Here is an 18,607-nt window from a genome sequence, read left to right as displayed (position 1 = left end):
CGTTTTGACAAAAATGCCTTTTTATTACTTTTAAAATTTAGTGAATTAGACCAGTAACTGTATAGTGTTATTGTCCATAGAAAATCAAGAAATATGCCCTATATTGAATAAATATTCCTTGCAAAGTCCATTGTTACAGAAAAGTGGTGTTCAACATTGGCCAAGTCAGACCCTAGCTATTAAAACTGGACTGATGGTATGTCAGATGTGGTTATAGTATCATGTCCTTTACAGGAACGAGGTTGAACTTGTTTGGCTCATCAAAAAATGGCTTTGGCTTCAAACAAAGTGACCTTGATATCTGTATGACAATTGATGGACTGGAAACTTCTGAGGTAGACTTAGAGCTCTTTTGTATAACTTGTACTCGTATTCCATAGACACAGCTATTGTTGCTGTGATTACTGTCTCTTGATATCTTGCACAATAGCTGAAAATGTAAATAGAACTTCTGCCAAAAAAAGTAAATTGGCTAGTGTCTTGCTGCTATGACAGCTAATATGATTTAAGATTTTCTTCCTTTACCACTGAGCTTATTCATGGATTCTTCAGTGAAGTGTTAATATTATTTGACATGGAAATGAATGAGGCACATCTGGTTCAGCATCACAGTGTTGATGCATGGTAAGCTAGAAAAAGAAGATGGGGTGAGAAAGAAGCAAGTCTTTCTTTATGGTTAATATAAATTAGCAAATGCTTTAAATGCATGTTTATAAACTCTTTTAAGAACATTAGAATATCTTTTAGTGCTGACTTGAACATACTCTGCATTTTGAAACTGTCTGGTATGAATGCCGCTGAGTGTACAATTTAGGTGTCTCTTTAATGATATGGCTTTAAGCCTAATGACAGACAATGAATGGCACATCGACTGAAATGGCTTGGCTAGGACACATTCTAATAGTAATGATTACATGTAGCTTTTCTAGAATTTCGAGGTCAGCACAAGATATTATCAGTTCACTTAAATGTTTTTTTCTTTCCTTTTCAGGGACTTGATTGCATAAGAATAATTGAAGAATTAGCAAGAGTACTTAAGAAACATTCAGGTAACTTTGTAGAAAATAAGAGTGGGTAGTTTTGTGTACTGAATTTGTATACTATTTATGGAGTCAGAAGGTTCAGGGTATAAGTAGGCAGATATCATTAAGATAACTAATGCACTAAAGAGTTCAGTGTTAACAGGATTGGGGACTTAGATTATGAACATTTGTAGCTCTTCATTGCATGACTAGGCCCATTGAAGGGTTCTAAGATTTATAGGAACAGGCCTAAATTAGACTCTGATACTGTGTTAATAACATACGTGAAAACAAGTTGTAAGTTTGACCCTTTAGACAGTGGGTATAGGTTTGTATTTACATCTCCCTTGTTTGTTGACAAGTAATATTAATAATAATATTAATACTGAAGATGGCACACACTATACATTACTTTAATGTAACAATATATTCCTGTAAATCACATTTAAATGCCTTTTTATGAGGATTTCATAAATATTTTAAAATTAACTTACTCTGTACCAGATAAGTTTTAATTTATGGTATTTTGCTATTTAAACAACAGTTCAGTTTTCAGATAATGTTAAGTGAAAACTAATACCAGAAATGCTATGAATAATGAAGTGTCTAAAATCAATATTAAATATAAATTAATTTTTATACTTTTCATATATACAGACTTTGATATCTGCCCACAGGCTTTTAAAGAAATCTGCTGAAATTTTTTTAAGCTTTTGGTGGTGGTTTTGATACCGTTATCACTGTATTAAACTGAAAGCCCAAATTCCTTCCTAGGTCTAAGAAATGTCTTGCCAATAACAACTGCTAAAGTGCCAATTGTCAAGTTCTTCCATGTGAGAAGCGGTCTTGAAGTGGACATCAGTTTATATAATACACTGGTAAGTTGATAATTATAAATCACCTATTCCAGTTAGATTTTTAGGTTTTAGTCCTCCATTTGACTCTTTCTGGGTGAAGTCAAGGGAGGCAAAGCAGCCGTTTCCTGCTAAGATGATAGTAAATTTAGCTAGCTTAATAATAGCAAACACCAGTGTTCTGGAGTACAGTGATACTTCTTTCCCTGCAAGTCCTACAAAAGGATCATCCTGAGCAGCGAGAAGACCATAGCTGCATGTGTTAAGTGTGGGGATTGTCAAGGTATCAGGGCTGTCTCATCTCTTACAAAATAAGTAGCTTTCCATTGCACGTTACGTTCTGGAGAATTAGGCTGGTAAAAGGCAGGAAATACTAGCTGGAAAAAATCTTAATTTTACCAGATTCAAATCTAGCCACACAAGTCTCTAACTCTGAGAGAGTTTTAACCCTAGATTTGGATTGTGGGTTTAGAAACTGCCCCAGAATTTATGCTCTACCACATGCCTACAGTAGTAGCTTCATGCTTCACTATTCTGAGGTATTATCCTTTGGATGCTTCTGCATATTGTTTGTGAACAGATGAAAGTTAAGAATCTTGATAAACTCCTCCCACGTGAGCAGGTGGTAACCTCACTCTTCTAATGAACGCTTCCTTTCTGAATAAAATAGGTTTTAATGTGCAGAACTAGATGAGTGGTTTTGCTGCATTCCTAATTACTGCAGCATTTGCTTTTTAATTCAGTGCACTTAACACACACACGTGTGTATATTTATGCATATTAGGTCTGTCAAGCGATTAAAAAATTGTGATTAATTGTGCTGTTAATAATAGAATAACATTTATATAAATATTTTCGGATGTTTTCTACGTTTTCTAATAGATTGATTTCAATTACAATTGCACTGTAGAAAACAAAAATAGTATTTTTCAATTCACCTACTGTAGTGCCATCTCTTTATCATGAAAGTTGAACTTACAAATGTAGAATTATGTACAAGAAAATAACTGCATTCAAAAATAAAACAATGTAAAACTTTTAGAGCTTACAAATCCACTCAGTCCTACTTCAGCCAATCACTCAGACAAATAAGTCTGTTAGAATTTGCAGGAGATAATGCTGCCTGCTTCTTGTTTAGAATGTCACCTGAAAGTGAGAACAGGTGTTCACATGGCACTGTCGTAGCCGGCATTGCAAGGTATTTACATGCCAAATGTGCTAAAGATTCATGCTTGTGCTTCAACCACCATTCCAGAGGACATGCATCCATACTGATGATGGGTTCTGCTTGATAATGATTGAAAGCAGAGCAGACTGACGCATGTTCATTTTCATCATCTGAGTCAGATGCCACCAGCAGAAGGTTGATTTTCTTTTTCGGTGGTTCACGTTCTGTAGTTTCCGAATAGGAGTGTTGCTCTTTTAAGACTGCTGAAAGCATTCTCCACACTTCATCTCTCTAAGATTTTGGACAGTACTTCAGATTCTTAAACCTTGGATCAAGTGTTGTAGCTATTTTTAGAAATCTCACATTGGTACCTTCTTTGAGTTTTGTCAAATCTGCCGTAAAAGTGTTTTTAAAACGAACATGTGCTATAACATGAACAGGAGACATACAATTCTCCCCACAAGTTGTTCACTCACAAATTTAATTAACACATATTTTTAACAAGTGTCATCAGCATGGAAGCATGTCCTCTACAATGTGGCCATAGCATGAAGGGGCATATGAATTTTAGCATATCTGGCACGTAAATACTTTGAACGCCAGCTATGAAAGTGCCATGTGAATGCCTGTTTTCACTTTCAAGTGACATTGTAAATAAGAAACAGGCAGAGTATCTCCCGTAACTGTAAACAAACTTGTTTGTCTTAGCGATTGGCTGCACAAGAAGTAGGACTGAGTGGACTTGCAGGCTCTAAAGTTTTACATTATTTTGTTTTTGCATGCAGTTATGTAACAGAAAAAAATTACATTTGTATTTTGTTTCACGATGATATTTGTAGAAGGTGAATTGAAAAATACTATTTCTTTTGTTTCTCATATATACAGTGCAAATTCAATTAAAAATAATGATCTAAAGTGAGCATGGTACACTTTGTATTCTGTGTTGTAATAGAAAACAAAATATTTGAAAATATTTAATATATTTCAATTGGTATGTTATTGTTTAACAGTGCAATTAAATTTTTTTTAATTAACTGTGTGAGTTAACTGTGATTGATCGGCAGCCCTCATACATATGCAAGATTTTTGAGCCAGGTGGTTGTGAATCATTGTAGGTCTGTGCTCCTCTCAAGTAAATAGGTCATTTTCAAAGCCTCCCTGATCAGAGACTTTAGCTAACTACCACCTTTTCCACCTCACTCAGTTTCCCATACTTGACTTCCATATTTATTTACAGGCCCTGCATAATACAAGACTCTTGTCCTCTTATGCAGCAATTGATTCCAGAGTAAAATATCTGTGTTACACAATGAAGGTCTTTACAAAGGTGAGTAACACTTCAGGCATTCTGGAAGTGATAACACCCACAGTAAAAAGTTTTATAATTAGCTTTTCTGTTTCTAGATGTGTGACATTGGAGATGCATCTAGAGGTAGCCTGTCCTCCTATGCATATACTCTTATGATGCTTTATTTTCTTCAGCAGCGAAATCCACCCGTCATTCCTATTCTCCAAGAGGTACCGTATGTCAAGAAATATATTAGTCCCAGTTAGATTTTTTTTTTTGTGCACTATTGACCCAAAATAGGGATCAAAAACATCAAGTCTGAATAGCCATGCTCTGACTAGTTAACTTTCTGTTCTTAGATCTACAAGGAGCCAAAGAAGCCTGAAATTTTAGTTGATGGTTGGAATGTTTATTTCTTTGACAAAATAGATGAGTTGGTGAGTCTTTTATATTCACTTTTCTGACATAGCGTTATTGTACAATAACTCTGTAAAGTGAAACTAACTCCTGGTAAGGCATGTATTCAAAAAATGCAGTAGATGAATGTAAAAGCTAGTTACTAACAATGACATTTGGTAATGTATTTTTGCATATGGGCTGAAAAAGAGAACTTCTTATTTAGTTATATAAAAGTATCAGCTATTATTGGACATAGCCGTGTCAGCCTTTACAGTTGGAATTGTGAAGCAATACTTCAGCACCTCGCTTTAGTAATCCAAAACACATTTAAAACTATTCTGATAATATTCTTAAAATAATCTGCTAAATATTTTTCAGCTGTTAAATGAAGCCAGATATTGTTCTAACACCTCATGCCTTAAGACATGATATTTTGTTTGGAGGAGAAAAGTGTAACATTACTCAAGACAGAGAGCCAAGCATGAAACTTGAAAGCAGAGTATCTTCTTTGTAAAAGGGCATGCCAGGAAACTTTTGTGTAGAACTGTACATATTCATATTAATTGGCTTAGCCTAATGAAATACAATAGATCTTCCAAAATATAAATCTCCGATTTTATTAAAACACTTGAAGCTAAGATGTCCTTGGCAGTATAGGGGATAAAGCCATTCACTTAAAATTATTTGACATATAGTGGAAATGTGTGAAAATCTCAGTTTTGTACTGTCAAGCTACCATAACATAGTTGGTTGTCTACAGTACAAGAGACCAGTGCACCTGTGAATAAATAATTTTGTGAAACCTGAATGCTTAACTAATCATATCAGGTTTGTTAAAGAATAATTACTGATGTGCCAGACTGCTGCCTTCTTCCCTACCTGATGATAGGTGATGTAACTCTTCAGTGGAATAATTTTGTGTTGAAGGGGCACCAAGCCTAAACGTAAATTAACGATACATCTATCAATTTTGCATGCTATCAAAAATAAACAGTAAGTTGTTCAAAAAACACATTGCTAATCTTCGCACTAAAAATACCCACCAATCATTTAAACAGCAAAATCTGATTATGAACATTAACCTTCAAACTATAAAAGGATAAGTGATTTAGAATAACTGTCTAAACCAAGTGACAAAGAGTCCTGTGGCACCTTATAGGCTAACAGAAGTATTGGAGAATAAGCTTTCATGAGTGAATATCCACTTCATCAGACACATTCTCCGACAAAAGCTTATTCTCCAATACTTCTGTTAGTGTATAAGGTGCCACAGGACTCTTTGTCGCTTTTTACAGATCCAGACTAACACAGCTACCCCTCTGATCTCTAAACCAAACTTAAGTATAACCAAAATTGTGTGTAATTTAACACTCCCAAATTATGAATGTGTATTTGCTTAATCTGTCTGAATCACTGAATTGCAGAGAAAAATATTTCTTGTTCTAACTTCCAGCCAGCCTGTTGGCCAGACTATGGTTCAAACACTGAATCTGTTGGGGAGCTATGGCTGGGACTTCTCCGCTTCTACACAGAAGAATTTGATTTCAAAGAACATGTTATCTGCATCAGAAGAAAAAATCTGCTTACAACTTTCAAGAAGCAGTGGACCTCCAAATATATTGTTATTGAAGGTATTGTAGGAGTTAATACAGAGCTCGTTGATGTATGGAATTGCTTAAAAACCCATTTGAATGAATCTGCTCTTCTCGCATATTGTTTTTCACTTTCATCCTGCTGGATTAGGATCTCCTCCTCCTAAATAGATTGAGTGAAATCCTGACTCTTCAGAAATTAGACACAAAAACTCCCATTGACTTCAGTAGGGTTGGAATTTAGCCCTTATTTTTCAACTGAAATAAAGTTGAAAAGCGAATTTTACATTTTATTTTGTTTGGAGATCATTGTTTAGAGAGGATCGTTTTTGTTTGAGGGCTGACTATGAGAATGGTTAAGAAAATTGGAATTCAGTCCATAGTCTGTCTGTCTGTCTCTGTAATTTTTTCCCTTGTTCTTCAGAACCTGTTTGATTTTTAGCTTGCTTCTACTCCAACTCCACTTAGTTCTTATAATCATGTCCCCTATTTGGAAAATATTAACTGTCAATTAAAATCAGTTTGACTGGCTGAAACATTTTTTTCAGTTAGCTTTTATATAGCATTATGCAGAATGCTGTAATGATGCAATGCATTATGTTTTTAATCAGTTCCTTTTTGTTAGAAGACCGAAACTCTATTCCAGCAAAGTATGTAAATACATGCTTAGCTTTTATGCATATGAACAATCCCTCAGAGATAAAATTTAGTTTAAGCTCATCAAATATATAAGTGCTGTGTTGCATCTCTATGAGTCTGTATGCAGGAAATGTTGTGTCGAGGTCAGTAAGTGGGAAATCTTGTCAATGCAGAAATTATTTTTCTAGCTGATCTAACTTTGATAGACCCCCCCCCACCTCACCTTTCTATCGCCATCAAAAATTGCTCTTTTTCAACATTTTGGTCAATTTGGTTCATAGCTGGACTGCTGAGATTCTGTCTTCTGAATATATTCTCTCAGTATATGGAGAAATCAATTGCAGTGTAATGATTCCACATCAGAAAAAGCAACATTGGATTGTTTGTGTTCATATTAATCAGTTTGGTTCGTAGTTTGCTTTTATATGAACTTTAGTAATATCTACAAATTTCTTCACACAGATCCCTTTGATTTAAACCACAATCTTGGAGCTGGCTTATCAAGAAAAAGTAAGGTACCGGTCCACAAGCATTGCACAAATCTGCTGAGGGTCTTGTTTATTTAGACAATTAAGTTTTTTCTTTTATTTCCTAGTGACAAATTTTATAATGAAGGCTTTTATCAATGGCAGAAGGGTATTTGGTACCCCAATAAAAGGATTTCCTAAAGAATATCCCTCAAAAATGGTAAGTGTCTTTAGAATATAGCAATACAAACCCACTCACCCTCTACATTGGTATCTAAGTCCCTTACCTACTGTGAAGGCTCAGATGAGAACAATTGCACTCTATTAAGAACTTATTGGTAGTTTATGCATGACAAGCAGAGTTTCCTTTCAAATTTCAGTGGTAACGTCCGTAGTGATGGTTCTTTTGGTTTTTGCTATACATTACTGATGGATTGGTTTATTTTTTTAACAGTTGTATTGTGGCAGCATCTGGTAACATCAGCCAGGTTGGGGCTCCATTGTACAATCACAGAGTAAATCGTAGTCTGTCCCAAACAGCTTAATCTAAAATGTGTTGTGTTAAACAGGCTGTCTTAGAGCAAAGCAACAGCCAGTGCATCAGAGAGCCAGTTAGGACAAGCCCTCACCTGTAACCATGTTATACAGCTCTGAATTTCAGTCCTGTTACAGAGTATGGAACATAGCTGTAACTTTGTTCTCATTCAGACTAGAACGTTCGTAGTCACAAAGGAGGTCAAGAAGGCTCAACTGAGTTCTTTGTAGAGTTGTGGTCAGGTAATGGCCTTCCTGATTCTACAGTAGGCACCACAACAGAGTGATACAAAGCACACCTACTGAAAGGTCTCCCATGTAGGCACTCTTTGCTGGCAGGAGACAGCTCTTCTGTCAGCAAAATAAATCCACCCCGAATGGGCAGCGGTAGCTTTGTCCTTTTCCCCCCCCCACCTCCACCCCTACCCCCTTGACCAACAAAAAGGCTATGTCTACACTAGCCCTAGTCATAGCTGGCGTAGGTTTCCAAATCTTGGGGAAAAAAATAGGTGCACAAAACTACATTCTTTCTTTTTAGGAATACTTCTTTGACCCAGAAGTCCTGACAGAAGGAGAACTGGCCCCAAATGATAGATGCTGCAGAATTTGTGGTAAAATTGGGCACTTCATGAAAGACTGTCCCATGCGGAGAAAGTACGTACGTTTTTAAGGGTTCTGTGTTTTTGGTAGTACAGGGCTCTTTACCTTTATTTGGAAGGTGGATTCCTTAAGTAATTCTAGAGCAGAAATAGTAATTTGACATTGCAGAGTATTTTCCCTTATTAAACAGAGAATAAGTGTTTCACTTAACTTTGAATTGTTTTAACTTCTGTTGAGTTGTCACTCTTATTACCTGTCTCAATGTCTTTTAGTGTTTTTGTACAGCAAAATTATTTCATAAATCCTGGAATACATATTTCATCCAATGTGCTATTCAGTTATCTTAGGGGTGATATTCGCTCTGGTTAAAAAAACAGTAGCATTAGTTGGAGAGAATTTGAATGTGAAGCTGACTAGCTTTGTGCTGGAGAGAGAGCTCATGAAAACTTCCTATATGTTTTGTTTTAATAGCTTCTATTTATGGAATCCAAGAGCTTCCCAGCAAAGTACCTTTTGTGGTGATTACTGATGCCTAAAAGCAAGCAAAAGGCACCACAACATGAGTTTAGATATCTGCTCCCTAAAACAGAGCCTAGTTTACTCACGAGCAAGGCTTCCTGGACTTGGTAAACACGTTCAGGGTTCAGTCATTACTACAGGAAACAAATGCTAAACTGATATTTCAAGGAACTCTGGACTTTTAGCTGCAAGCTCAGAGAGTTTACCATCTAAATGGGTAATTCAGAAATCACCACTGAAGGAGTTAAAGATGGAAAATCATAAAATGGTGAGAAGCAGCAAATAAATTCAAGAGAAGGAAATCATAAAAGCTTTAGTTGAAGGTGAATGGAAAATATGTTCGTTACAGACTAGATAGCGTAAAAAAGTCAGACCCACGCATGTATATTAAGAATCTCGTGGAGGAAAACAAAGGGGTTTGTGCAAATTTTTGAGATGTTGGATTCGAGAGAGAGTAAAAATTGTCACAGTGGAGGGCCCAGTGTTTAAGGGACTTGGATTACTGATAGAAATGTAAAAGTAACAGAAATCAGAGTTCATCTATCTAGTTAGAAAATTTGAGCAGAACCGCTAATATAGTCTAGTGTTGATCAGATAATGTTCTTCACCAACTGACTCCAAGGACATGGGCTATTGCAGTAAGGGATTGCCTCCTTCAGAACGCTTTCCTTGAATGGAAAATGTGACTCAATGGTATTCCTATCCATGCTAAAGACATGAAACAAACCTATTTTTCTGGGGAACCAATTGACCTGAAGACTTTCAACAAGCTTTAAAAAAGCAGCAACAAAACACTTCTTTGGCAGCTAGCGAATCAGGAACACAAGCAGAGACTGTCTGAAGTATCCTTTACTGTATATTGTTTTTATATTTGATTAGTGAATTGTGAAATGGATATTGCTGAAACATCTAGGTTAAGAGCCCATGCATCTTGTGCCAAGCCAATGTAATGTAGCAGAAGTCACAAATAAAGAATATCGGCTATATTTTCAAAAGCCTCCAAGTGACTCTGAAACAGAAGCATTTTTGAAACTACCTCCATTTGTTTGAATTTTAATGCCATTAAATTTCTTTTTAGCATTTTGCTTAGAGCCTTTCTCTTAAGTGGATGGACTGCAGCAGCCATTGCCACCTTAAGTAATATTTTAGAGTTTTATTATATTGTTTGTGCATAGTTAATTGTCTTTGTTAGATTCCAAGTTAGCATTAAAGTAAACTTTGAATATAGTGTGCAAGCACTCAACTGAGCTCTAAATGTCATTCTTTCTTAATTTTTAGTATGATTTTTCTTATTTGTATAATATTGCTCTCCATCCAAATTTGAACAAATTTAATCCAATTCAGTTGTGGACCGAGCACTTTATATTCAGGGTTTTGTAAACAGGAAGAAGTTTGTATAGCTAGATTAGAAATCCATGAAAATTACTCCTAGAGTTAGACACTTCGGTTGTAAAGATGTCTTGCTTTTTAGCCATGGTTGATTGTATGGTGGTACTTTACTATATATTGCTCATATTTTCCATTAGAGTTCAGCAGAAAGTTTTCCTTAAGTACATAAATTAATATTACTACATTTACTTAATATTTTATGTTGATTTTCCCATCATGTAGACTTCTAGGAAAAAGAGAGATACTTTTATTCATTTTTGTTGCATGCTGCAGAAATCATCCTAAAGATGATACTATTTAACACAAGGTTTCTTGTCTCCATCTACTGACAGAGCCTATTTGCTTTTCTGTCACTATTTTGCTTCTGCAGGTTGAGAGGACGACATGATCATGAAGATATTAAAAACCAAAGGTACATAGAGAACAACGAGAAAAGAAGCAAAGAGGACAAAGAAATCCAAAATAAAACTACAGAAAAAGATACCTCAATGAAGGAAGGAACGATACTATGTACACCTCAGAAAAACAAACTAGGGATGGCAACAATGGACACAGGAAGAGACAAGGCTTCCAGGCAGTCAGCAGAAAAGTGGAAGTGGCAGGAGGACAGGGACTTAAGAGAAAAACGTTGTTTTATCTGTGGGAGAGAAGGCCACATTAAAAAGGAGTGCCCACAGTATAAAGGAGCTGCAGGTATGAAACCCAAATGCACTCTAAGACGTCTTAAACAGACCCTATATTTTTGGAGTATTTAACGAGATTGACTAAATGAGTCTGGATTAATGTCTCATCAAATATAGTGAGCATACATAGTACTGAATGTTACTTTTTCAAGGGGATAGGATACAATTGTCCAATTTCCCTTCTTAATCCTCTGCCTGTCTTAAGGGCACTCCCTGTCGCCTAGAAAGACTAGACATGATTTCCACTAGAGCCAGAAAACAGGCTGCATAGCCCAGATCCTCAAAGGTATTTAGGCTGCTAAATTAGATTGAAATCAATGACAGGTAGGTGCCTAAATATCTTTGAGGATCTGGGCCTGTGTCTGGGGAAGAATTCGTTTTTGTATTTTCCAGAGACTGTTTCCACTTCCCTCAGAATCCTTAGCTCCATTTTCAAACTTTAGATTCCATTTCAGTGCATTGTACATCCATGAAGGCTGGCTGCAGAGCTATTCTCATCATCTTAAACTACTGCATTCTGAATAAGCATAAGAATTTGACACAAATGCTTCCCCCATAAATGGTTTTAAACCATTCCCAATAAGCACAAAGTGGTTACTAGTCAACAGGATATGGAAATGAAGCTGCTCAAATCAGCAGCCAGGCAGAGGGGATTCATTTCCTGCAGCAGCCTTTGTCATTGTCTTATGGAGGCAATGCTACTTTGTCTCAATGACCACTGATTCAGGGAGGACTTTCAGACTGACATGGAACACCTAGGATGACGCGAGTTCCTCCTTGAAAGAGGACACAATTGCCAAAGAGTCTTGGTTATGCTGGGATGATCCCTTCTCCAATTTCCTGAGCCGGCAGATCTTTCCTCCTCATCCTGCTGAGATATAGTATCATAGAATCATAAGGGACCTTGAGAGGTCATCTAGTCCAGTCCCCTGCACTCATGGCAGGACTAACTATTAGCTAGACCATCCTTGACGGGTGTATGTCTAACCTGCTCTTAAAAATTTCCAATGATGGAGATTCCACAACCTCCCTAGGCGATTTATTCCAGTGCTTAACTACCCTGAATGTTAGGATGTTTTCCTAATGTCCAACCTAAACTGCCCTTGTTGTAACTGAAGCCCATTGCTTCTTGCCCTATCCTGAAAGGTTAAGGAGAATACTTTTTCTCCCTCCTCCTTGTAACAGCCATTTACGTCCCCCCCTCTTAGTCTTCTCTTTTATAGACTAAACAAACCCAATTGTTTCATTTTTCCGTCTTGGGCATGTTTTCTAGACCTTTGATCATTTTTGTTGCTCCTCTCTGGACTTTTTCCAGTTTGTTCACATCTTTCCTGAAATGTGGTGCCCAGAGCTGGGGACACACTCCAGTTGAGGCCTAGTCAGTGCGGAGTAGAGCAGAATTACTTTTTGTGTCTTGCCTACAACACTCCTGCTAGTACATCCCAGATTATTTGCTTTTTGTGCAACAGTGTTACACTGTTGATTCATATTTAGTTTGTAATCCACTATGATCCCCCCAGGTCCCTTTCTGCAATACTCCTTCCTAGGCAGTCATTTCCCATTTTGTATGTGTGCAACTGATTGTTCCTTTCAAAGTGGAGTACTTTGCATTTGTCCTTATTGAATTTCATCCTATTTACTTCAGACTATTTCTCCTGTTTTGTCCAGATCATTCTGAATTTTAATCCTATCCTCCAAAGAACTTGCAACCCCTTCCAGCTTGGTATTGTCCATAAACTTTGTAAGTGTACACTCTATGCCATTATCTAGATCGTCGATGAAGATATTGAACAGAACTCATCCCTGAAGGACCTCACTCAATATGGCCTTCGAGCTTACTGTGAACCACTGATAACTGCTCTCCGGGAGTGGTTTTCCAAACAGCTAGGCCCCCACTTTATAGTAGCTCCATCTAGGTTGTGTTTCCATAGTGTTATGAGACAGTCATGCAAGACAGCATTAAAAGCCTTACTAAAGTCAAGATATACCACATCTGTCACTTCCCCCCCAATCCACAAGGCTTGTTACCCTCTCAAAGAAAGTTATTAGGTTGGTTTGACACGATTTGTTGAAAAATCCATGCTGCCTGTTACTTATCACCTTATTATCTTCTAGGTGTTTGTAAATTGATTGCTTAATTATTTGCTCCATTATCTTTCCAGGTACCAAAGTTAAGCTGACTGGTCTATAATTCTCTGGTTGGTTCATATTTCCCTTTTTAGAGATGGGCACTATATTTGCCCTTTTTCAGTCCTCTGGAATCTCTCCCATCTTCCATGACTTTTCAAAGATAATTGTTAATAGCTCAGATATCTCCTCAGTCAGCTTCTTGAGTATTTTAGGATGCATTTCCTCAGGCCCTGGTGACTTGAAAACATCTAACTTGTCTAATTTCAGAGGGGTAGCCGTGTTGGTCTGTATCCACAAAAACAACAAGAACTCCGGTGGCACCTTAAAGACTAACAGATTTATTTGGGAATAAGCTTTCGATGTATCCGAAGAAGTGGATTTTTACCCACGAAAGCTAATGCCCAAATAAATGTTAATCTTTAAGATGCCACCGGAATCTTCTTTGTAACTTGTCTACTTAATATTTAACTTGTTCTTTCCCTATTTTAGCCTCTGATCCTACCTAATTTTCACTGGCATTCATTATATTAGATGTCCAATCACCACCAACCTTCTTTGTGAAAACCTGAAACGAAGTCATATAGCACTTACGCCAATTCCAGATTTTCTGTTGTTGTTGTTCCCCCATCCTTGAGTAACAAGCCTAACCCATCCTTGGTCTTCCTCTTGCTTCTAATGTATTTGTAGAATGTTTTCATCTACAGTTTGTCTCCAGCTAGTTTAATCTTATTTAGTGGCTTGGCCTTTCTATTTCTGTTCCTAAATATTTGTGTTGTTTGTTTATATTCATCCTTTGTAATTTGACCTAGTTTCCACTTTTTGTAGGACTTCGTATAAAGTAGAAAAGGTGAGGGGGTGCCCCCTCGTTAATCACTAGTGTCTGAAGGAATAGAGAATTGCAGTATCTTCCGAGTGGTAAGATGCTCTCCTTGGAGCCTTTGCATAAGCGCCCAGAGCATTTAAAGCCACTGAAAAAAGTTCCTCTTCTTCCTGGCCATTTAAAGTGGCATTTGTCATACTAATCATCTCCATGAGGAGTCTCTCAAATCAGGCCTGCTCTACACTACAGCATCTTTCCTGCTGATGTAAGTCGCGCACTACACTGACCTAGCAACTCCAGCTGTGAGAGAGGCGTAGTTCTTAGGTCCACATACTTAGGGCAGTGCAGTGTCTGTGTAGATAGCACATTACTTACATAACCTGTTGGGTGTCAGCTAAAGCTGAAGAATAATATGTATTCAAGGAGTCTAGCCAAATGGATCTGAAATGAAGTTTCATATCTGTGCTGCAGCCTGTTTCTGACCCTGAGTCACTTGTCTAGTTTTCTACCTCACTGTGCATCAGATGTAAATGTCTTGTACTTACCGTCAAGGCTCTGCATCTCTGAATGGTCTCCTTTCACATTTCCCCTTGCCCACTCATTCTGCCAATGCCACCTTATCTCACGTTTCTCCATGTCTCTCTCTTAAATTCTGTGCCCTATCCTTGGAATTCATTTCCCAAACCCAAGTGGTCAAATTTCCTCGTACCTCATTCAAATTCCTCCTAAAAATTCACTTCCACTGTCCCATCTCTGAAGTGTGACATAGGGAGAGTGAAGACTAAAATATATTTGACTGCATTCAAGATGTCTGTGTATTCATTGCTGTGGAAGCAGCTTCAGCTGTTTTTCAGTCCAGGTGACCTGCTGTATATTGACCTTTGTCACTTCTAGCATATAAGTGTGGTGATGAGGTTGTTGAATGTATATGTGAACTACATTAATCACGGAGAGGTGGCTGTTGCCTATCATTACATGTGTGTGAGGGAGGGTGGTCCTGCTGATGAATCATTTTTTCCTCTGGAAATTGTTTTCTGTGGGCCCCCAAAAGTGTTTTCTATGATCCAGTGGTAAAGGGGCAAGGTTCAATTCCCTGGTTTCCCTTGGATTTCCTGTATGACCTTGGGCAAGTCACTTCTCTATCTGTGCCTAAGTTCTGTCAAATGGGGATAATAGTTCTTCCCTACTTCTTAAGGGTGTTGAGCTTAAGTACACTAAAGATTGTGAGATGCTGGGATACTATGGTGATGGGGGAGGGGGAGGCATGCATACAAGTGCCTTTATATAGATAATGATCAGTTGGTGGAGATTCTAACTGAAAGGTAATATGTTTACCTTTTCAGTAAATTTTCACTTTATTTTAATTTCTCAGGTGGATCAAAGTCAGAAAGTCTGTGTGGATCCCCTTCTTTACCCAGTGCTGTTAAACATGCTGGTAGACTAAATCAGGTAAACACTGCATAATTTTCTGAATCACGTTCTTCTTAAGTATACTTAAAACCATTTACAGTAGTAAGCTAAAGTTTGGCTCAAGTTTTCAACCACGATACACTTTTTTTGTAGGTACAACACTGTATCTGTAATCCAGTCAACTGTTCCCTGCCTAATAGTTGAATTTTATGTGTTTGCTTATCTCTGTACGTCTCTCTTTTAGGGAATACTTTTACATGAGGAAAAGAAAAAACAAAAAGGAAGAGTGTTCTTGAGTCCCCAGACAGGTTTGTACATTAGATTCCATTGAACAGCAACCCAGATACTAACTTCTGATTCATAACATTTTGCTGGGGACCAGTCCTGTCCCATTAACTTTTTAATGTTAGTGGGATTCAGATATTGGCAGCAGAATGCTGCTTGTCAAGAACATTTTTTTAAGAAGAAAGCTGCAGGCAGGTTTTCACTGTTGCAGCCAAAGGAGGGGGCACAGGGGCATGCTGAGCACACCCAGCACACACAGGTTTGCAAGACTGCAGCCACAGGAAAAAGTGGGAAGATGTGTTCTCTGGCTGCAAGCCTACAAACCTGCCTTTTACACAAGGACTGCACAGGAGGTAAGGGGCTGTGAGCTGAGGGGGAGCAGGGCAGTAGCTGGAGGGCGGCTGGATGCCAGAGCTGCATGGTAGCTCTCCCTGTGCTCTTCAGGCTGCAGCCTGCTAGGGGGTGCAGCCAGAGAAGGAAGCAGTGGGATAGGCTGAGTCCTGATCCCCAGATAGCACAGCAAGAAGTACAGTGCAGCCCCCTCTCCCTGCTGCTCACCTGCTCACGGGCAGGTTGCAGGGCTGCAGCCAGGGAATGTCCTGCCCAGCACTTCCTTCCTTAGCTGCAGCCTTGCAAACCCACCTTCCACTTATTGGCAGCTGCTGGATAATGGCAACATTTTGTTGTTGACCAAGGGATCACTGATAAGCGGAATCTACTGTAACTTGAATTTCTTAATTGACATTATAGTACCTACAGAGCTCTGTCTTCTGTGTTGATACTGAAGGTAGTTTAGACTTGTTGTTAGCACCCTGTGGGCTAAGCCCAGCCTTTTTGTCTACCAGAAGTTTTTTGCTCTGGCAGCAGAACCAGGAGGCAGTTCAGCTCTCCCCTACTTTGGTTAGTTTTATTTCTTTATTTACAATCAATAGTTATTTGGTTTGCTTTTTATGGGGGGGGGGGGAAGAGGGGTGGTGACAGCAGTGTAGGCTGTTTTTGTTTGAATTAATTCCTTTCCCTTCTGTCCTCCTGTTTCTGCCTACTACAGGGTGTATTTATGTATCTTGGAGTGTTCCTTTCAAGGATCATATGTGAGACCTCCCTCAAAGAAAGCCTAAATAGCCCTCTAGAAATCCACAGGATCAATTAATTTCTTAGGGCCCATGGCATTAAAGCAGGTTCTTTGTACAAACCAACTACCAATCAGAGTTGGAGACAGCAGTCAGGTCATGACAAAGGATAGTTAAGCTCAAGAGAGAGCTTTAAAAACAATGCAAACCGCTGCCTGACTGAAAGGTAAAAAGATCCCCTAGTAAAGGAGCTATACTTGCACCAGATCTTTGCATTCTGTGTTAGAAGCAGAATAGGACTGTTGCTCCCTTACACACACGTTTCACTTGCTTAAAAAACAAAATATTTAATCAGCTATTACGGCCAAGCTTTAAAAATGAGTAATGATTAAGCATTTGATTTTGTGTGCCCAAAGCTTGACACCTCATAGCAGTCTGATTTTTGTCAGATGAGTGCTTAATGCTCTTTCAGCAGGGAAATTGGTGTTCCCTGACCCTCTGAAAGTCAGAGGTTGAGATGTCAATCTTTAGTTTACCATGGTTGAATCTAATCTGCCTCAGACCAAGTGTGCTCCACATTGCATATTCCACTCTAGGGGGAAGAACAATGTGGAGCACATTTAAGATATTGTTTTTTTGTTCAGATCATTGCTTTTCTGCTTGGTTACAAATTCAATAATGTGACACTTTCTTTTTTGGTTTCTGTTTAGGCAGCCTTTCCAGTAAATATATGGCTCAGGGAAAAGCCTCACAGAAGACGACCCAACAGGAATCATGAGAGGATTGAAGAACTCTGAAATTGCAATACAGGCCATCCATTCACTTCAAAAATTAGGTTCATTTTGGCAAAAGCTTCTGGGCTCACAAGACAGCAGCACAAAACAATGTTCAATTTAAGTTTAAAGAAAACATGGTATTTTAATTTGAATTAGATTGCTAAAAGTCAGAGGCAATGGATTTTTAATGCAGTGCTCCTACCATGGACTCCTGCTCTTAATAGATTATTTGAACATTTTAATAGAAAGCTATGATGTCTGTATTTGTTTACTAGGTAAAACATGTAGATAAGAGCACGTGCTCATTTTCAAGATTTTAATGTTCAACCTGACCCTTTCAAAGTGCACCAAAATTGTGTGCAAGCCAAATGTTTTATTTTTCTTCAAAAATTGACTTTTTGAAGGAGGAAATGTTATTTATTAATGTTGATTGTTTACTGAATCCTTGTGTAAAGTGTTTAAAATGTTTGTGGACTACTACCGATGTATTTGCAAACATTTTATCTGCAGAGAATTGAAAACATGAACATTAGTAAACTTTTTTGTGAAACCCCTGTGGACACACTGCCACTGAGTTGTTTTTTTTCCCTTTGTGATTTTGAGTTAAAATGCTGCTGTGCTTGTGTACAGTAAAAGACTAAGAAGCAGGTTAGTCTTTGTTTGATGCTGCTAAGAATCTTTCCCATAGCCTATAAAATACAACAGACAAAATTGCTAAAAAGCAGAAGAGAGTAATCAGCAATTGGGGAGGGGTGTTTTTCCTTTTCCTGAAAAGTGAAGAGGATCCAACTGCCAGCCAAGGATTTAATTAGCATTGTCATCTTAAGATTTACTTGAAGTCTTTTTGGAACTGGTACCGTACCTTCATACTCTGTTTGGGAGGGGAGAATCAATACAGGGTAAAAATGAAACCACTGTTATTTATGACTTTGAAATAAAAAAACAAAAGTTAAAACTTGAAA

General features: G+C 37.9%; 1 protein-coding gene across 6 annotated transcripts in view; it reads left to right on the top strand.

Annotated features, from left to right (window-relative positions):
- The window catches only part of TUT7 (terminal uridylyl transferase 7), a 47,123-nt gene extending 28,516 nt beyond the window's left edge, over positions 1-18,607 (top strand). For all 6 annotated transcript variants that reach the window (XM_050945563.1, XM_050945562.1, XM_050945560.1 and 3 more), the window contains 14 exons: positions 235-335; positions 992-1,049; positions 1,797-1,900; positions 4,282-4,371; positions 4,449-4,562; positions 4,692-4,769; positions 6,185-6,362; positions 7,425-7,472; positions 7,558-7,649; positions 8,502-8,617; positions 10,842-11,164; positions 15,477-15,553; positions 15,759-15,822; positions 17,580-18,607. In XM_050945563.1, coding sequence (XP_050801520.1) covers positions 235-335; positions 992-1,049; positions 1,797-1,900; positions 4,282-4,371; positions 4,449-4,562; positions 4,692-4,769; positions 6,185-6,362; positions 7,425-7,472; positions 7,558-7,649; positions 8,502-8,617; positions 10,842-11,164; positions 15,477-15,553; positions 15,759-15,822; positions 17,580-17,647 — 1,511 coding nt within the window. In that variant the 3' untranslated portion in view covers positions 17,648-18,607. The remainder of the gene's footprint in view (positions 1-234; positions 336-991; positions 1,050-1,796; positions 1,901-4,281; positions 4,372-4,448; positions 4,563-4,691; positions 4,770-6,184; positions 6,363-7,424; positions 7,473-7,557; positions 7,650-8,501; positions 8,618-10,841; positions 11,165-15,476; positions 15,554-15,758; positions 15,823-17,579) is intronic.

This window comes from Gopherus flavomarginatus, chromosome 3 (assembly GCF_025201925.1).
Source record: "Gopherus flavomarginatus isolate rGopFla2 chromosome 3, rGopFla2.mat.asm, whole genome shotgun sequence".
NCBI lineage: Eukaryota > Metazoa > Chordata > Testudines > Testudinidae > Gopherus > Gopherus flavomarginatus.
This window is presented reverse-complemented; position numbering and strand designations above follow the sequence as displayed.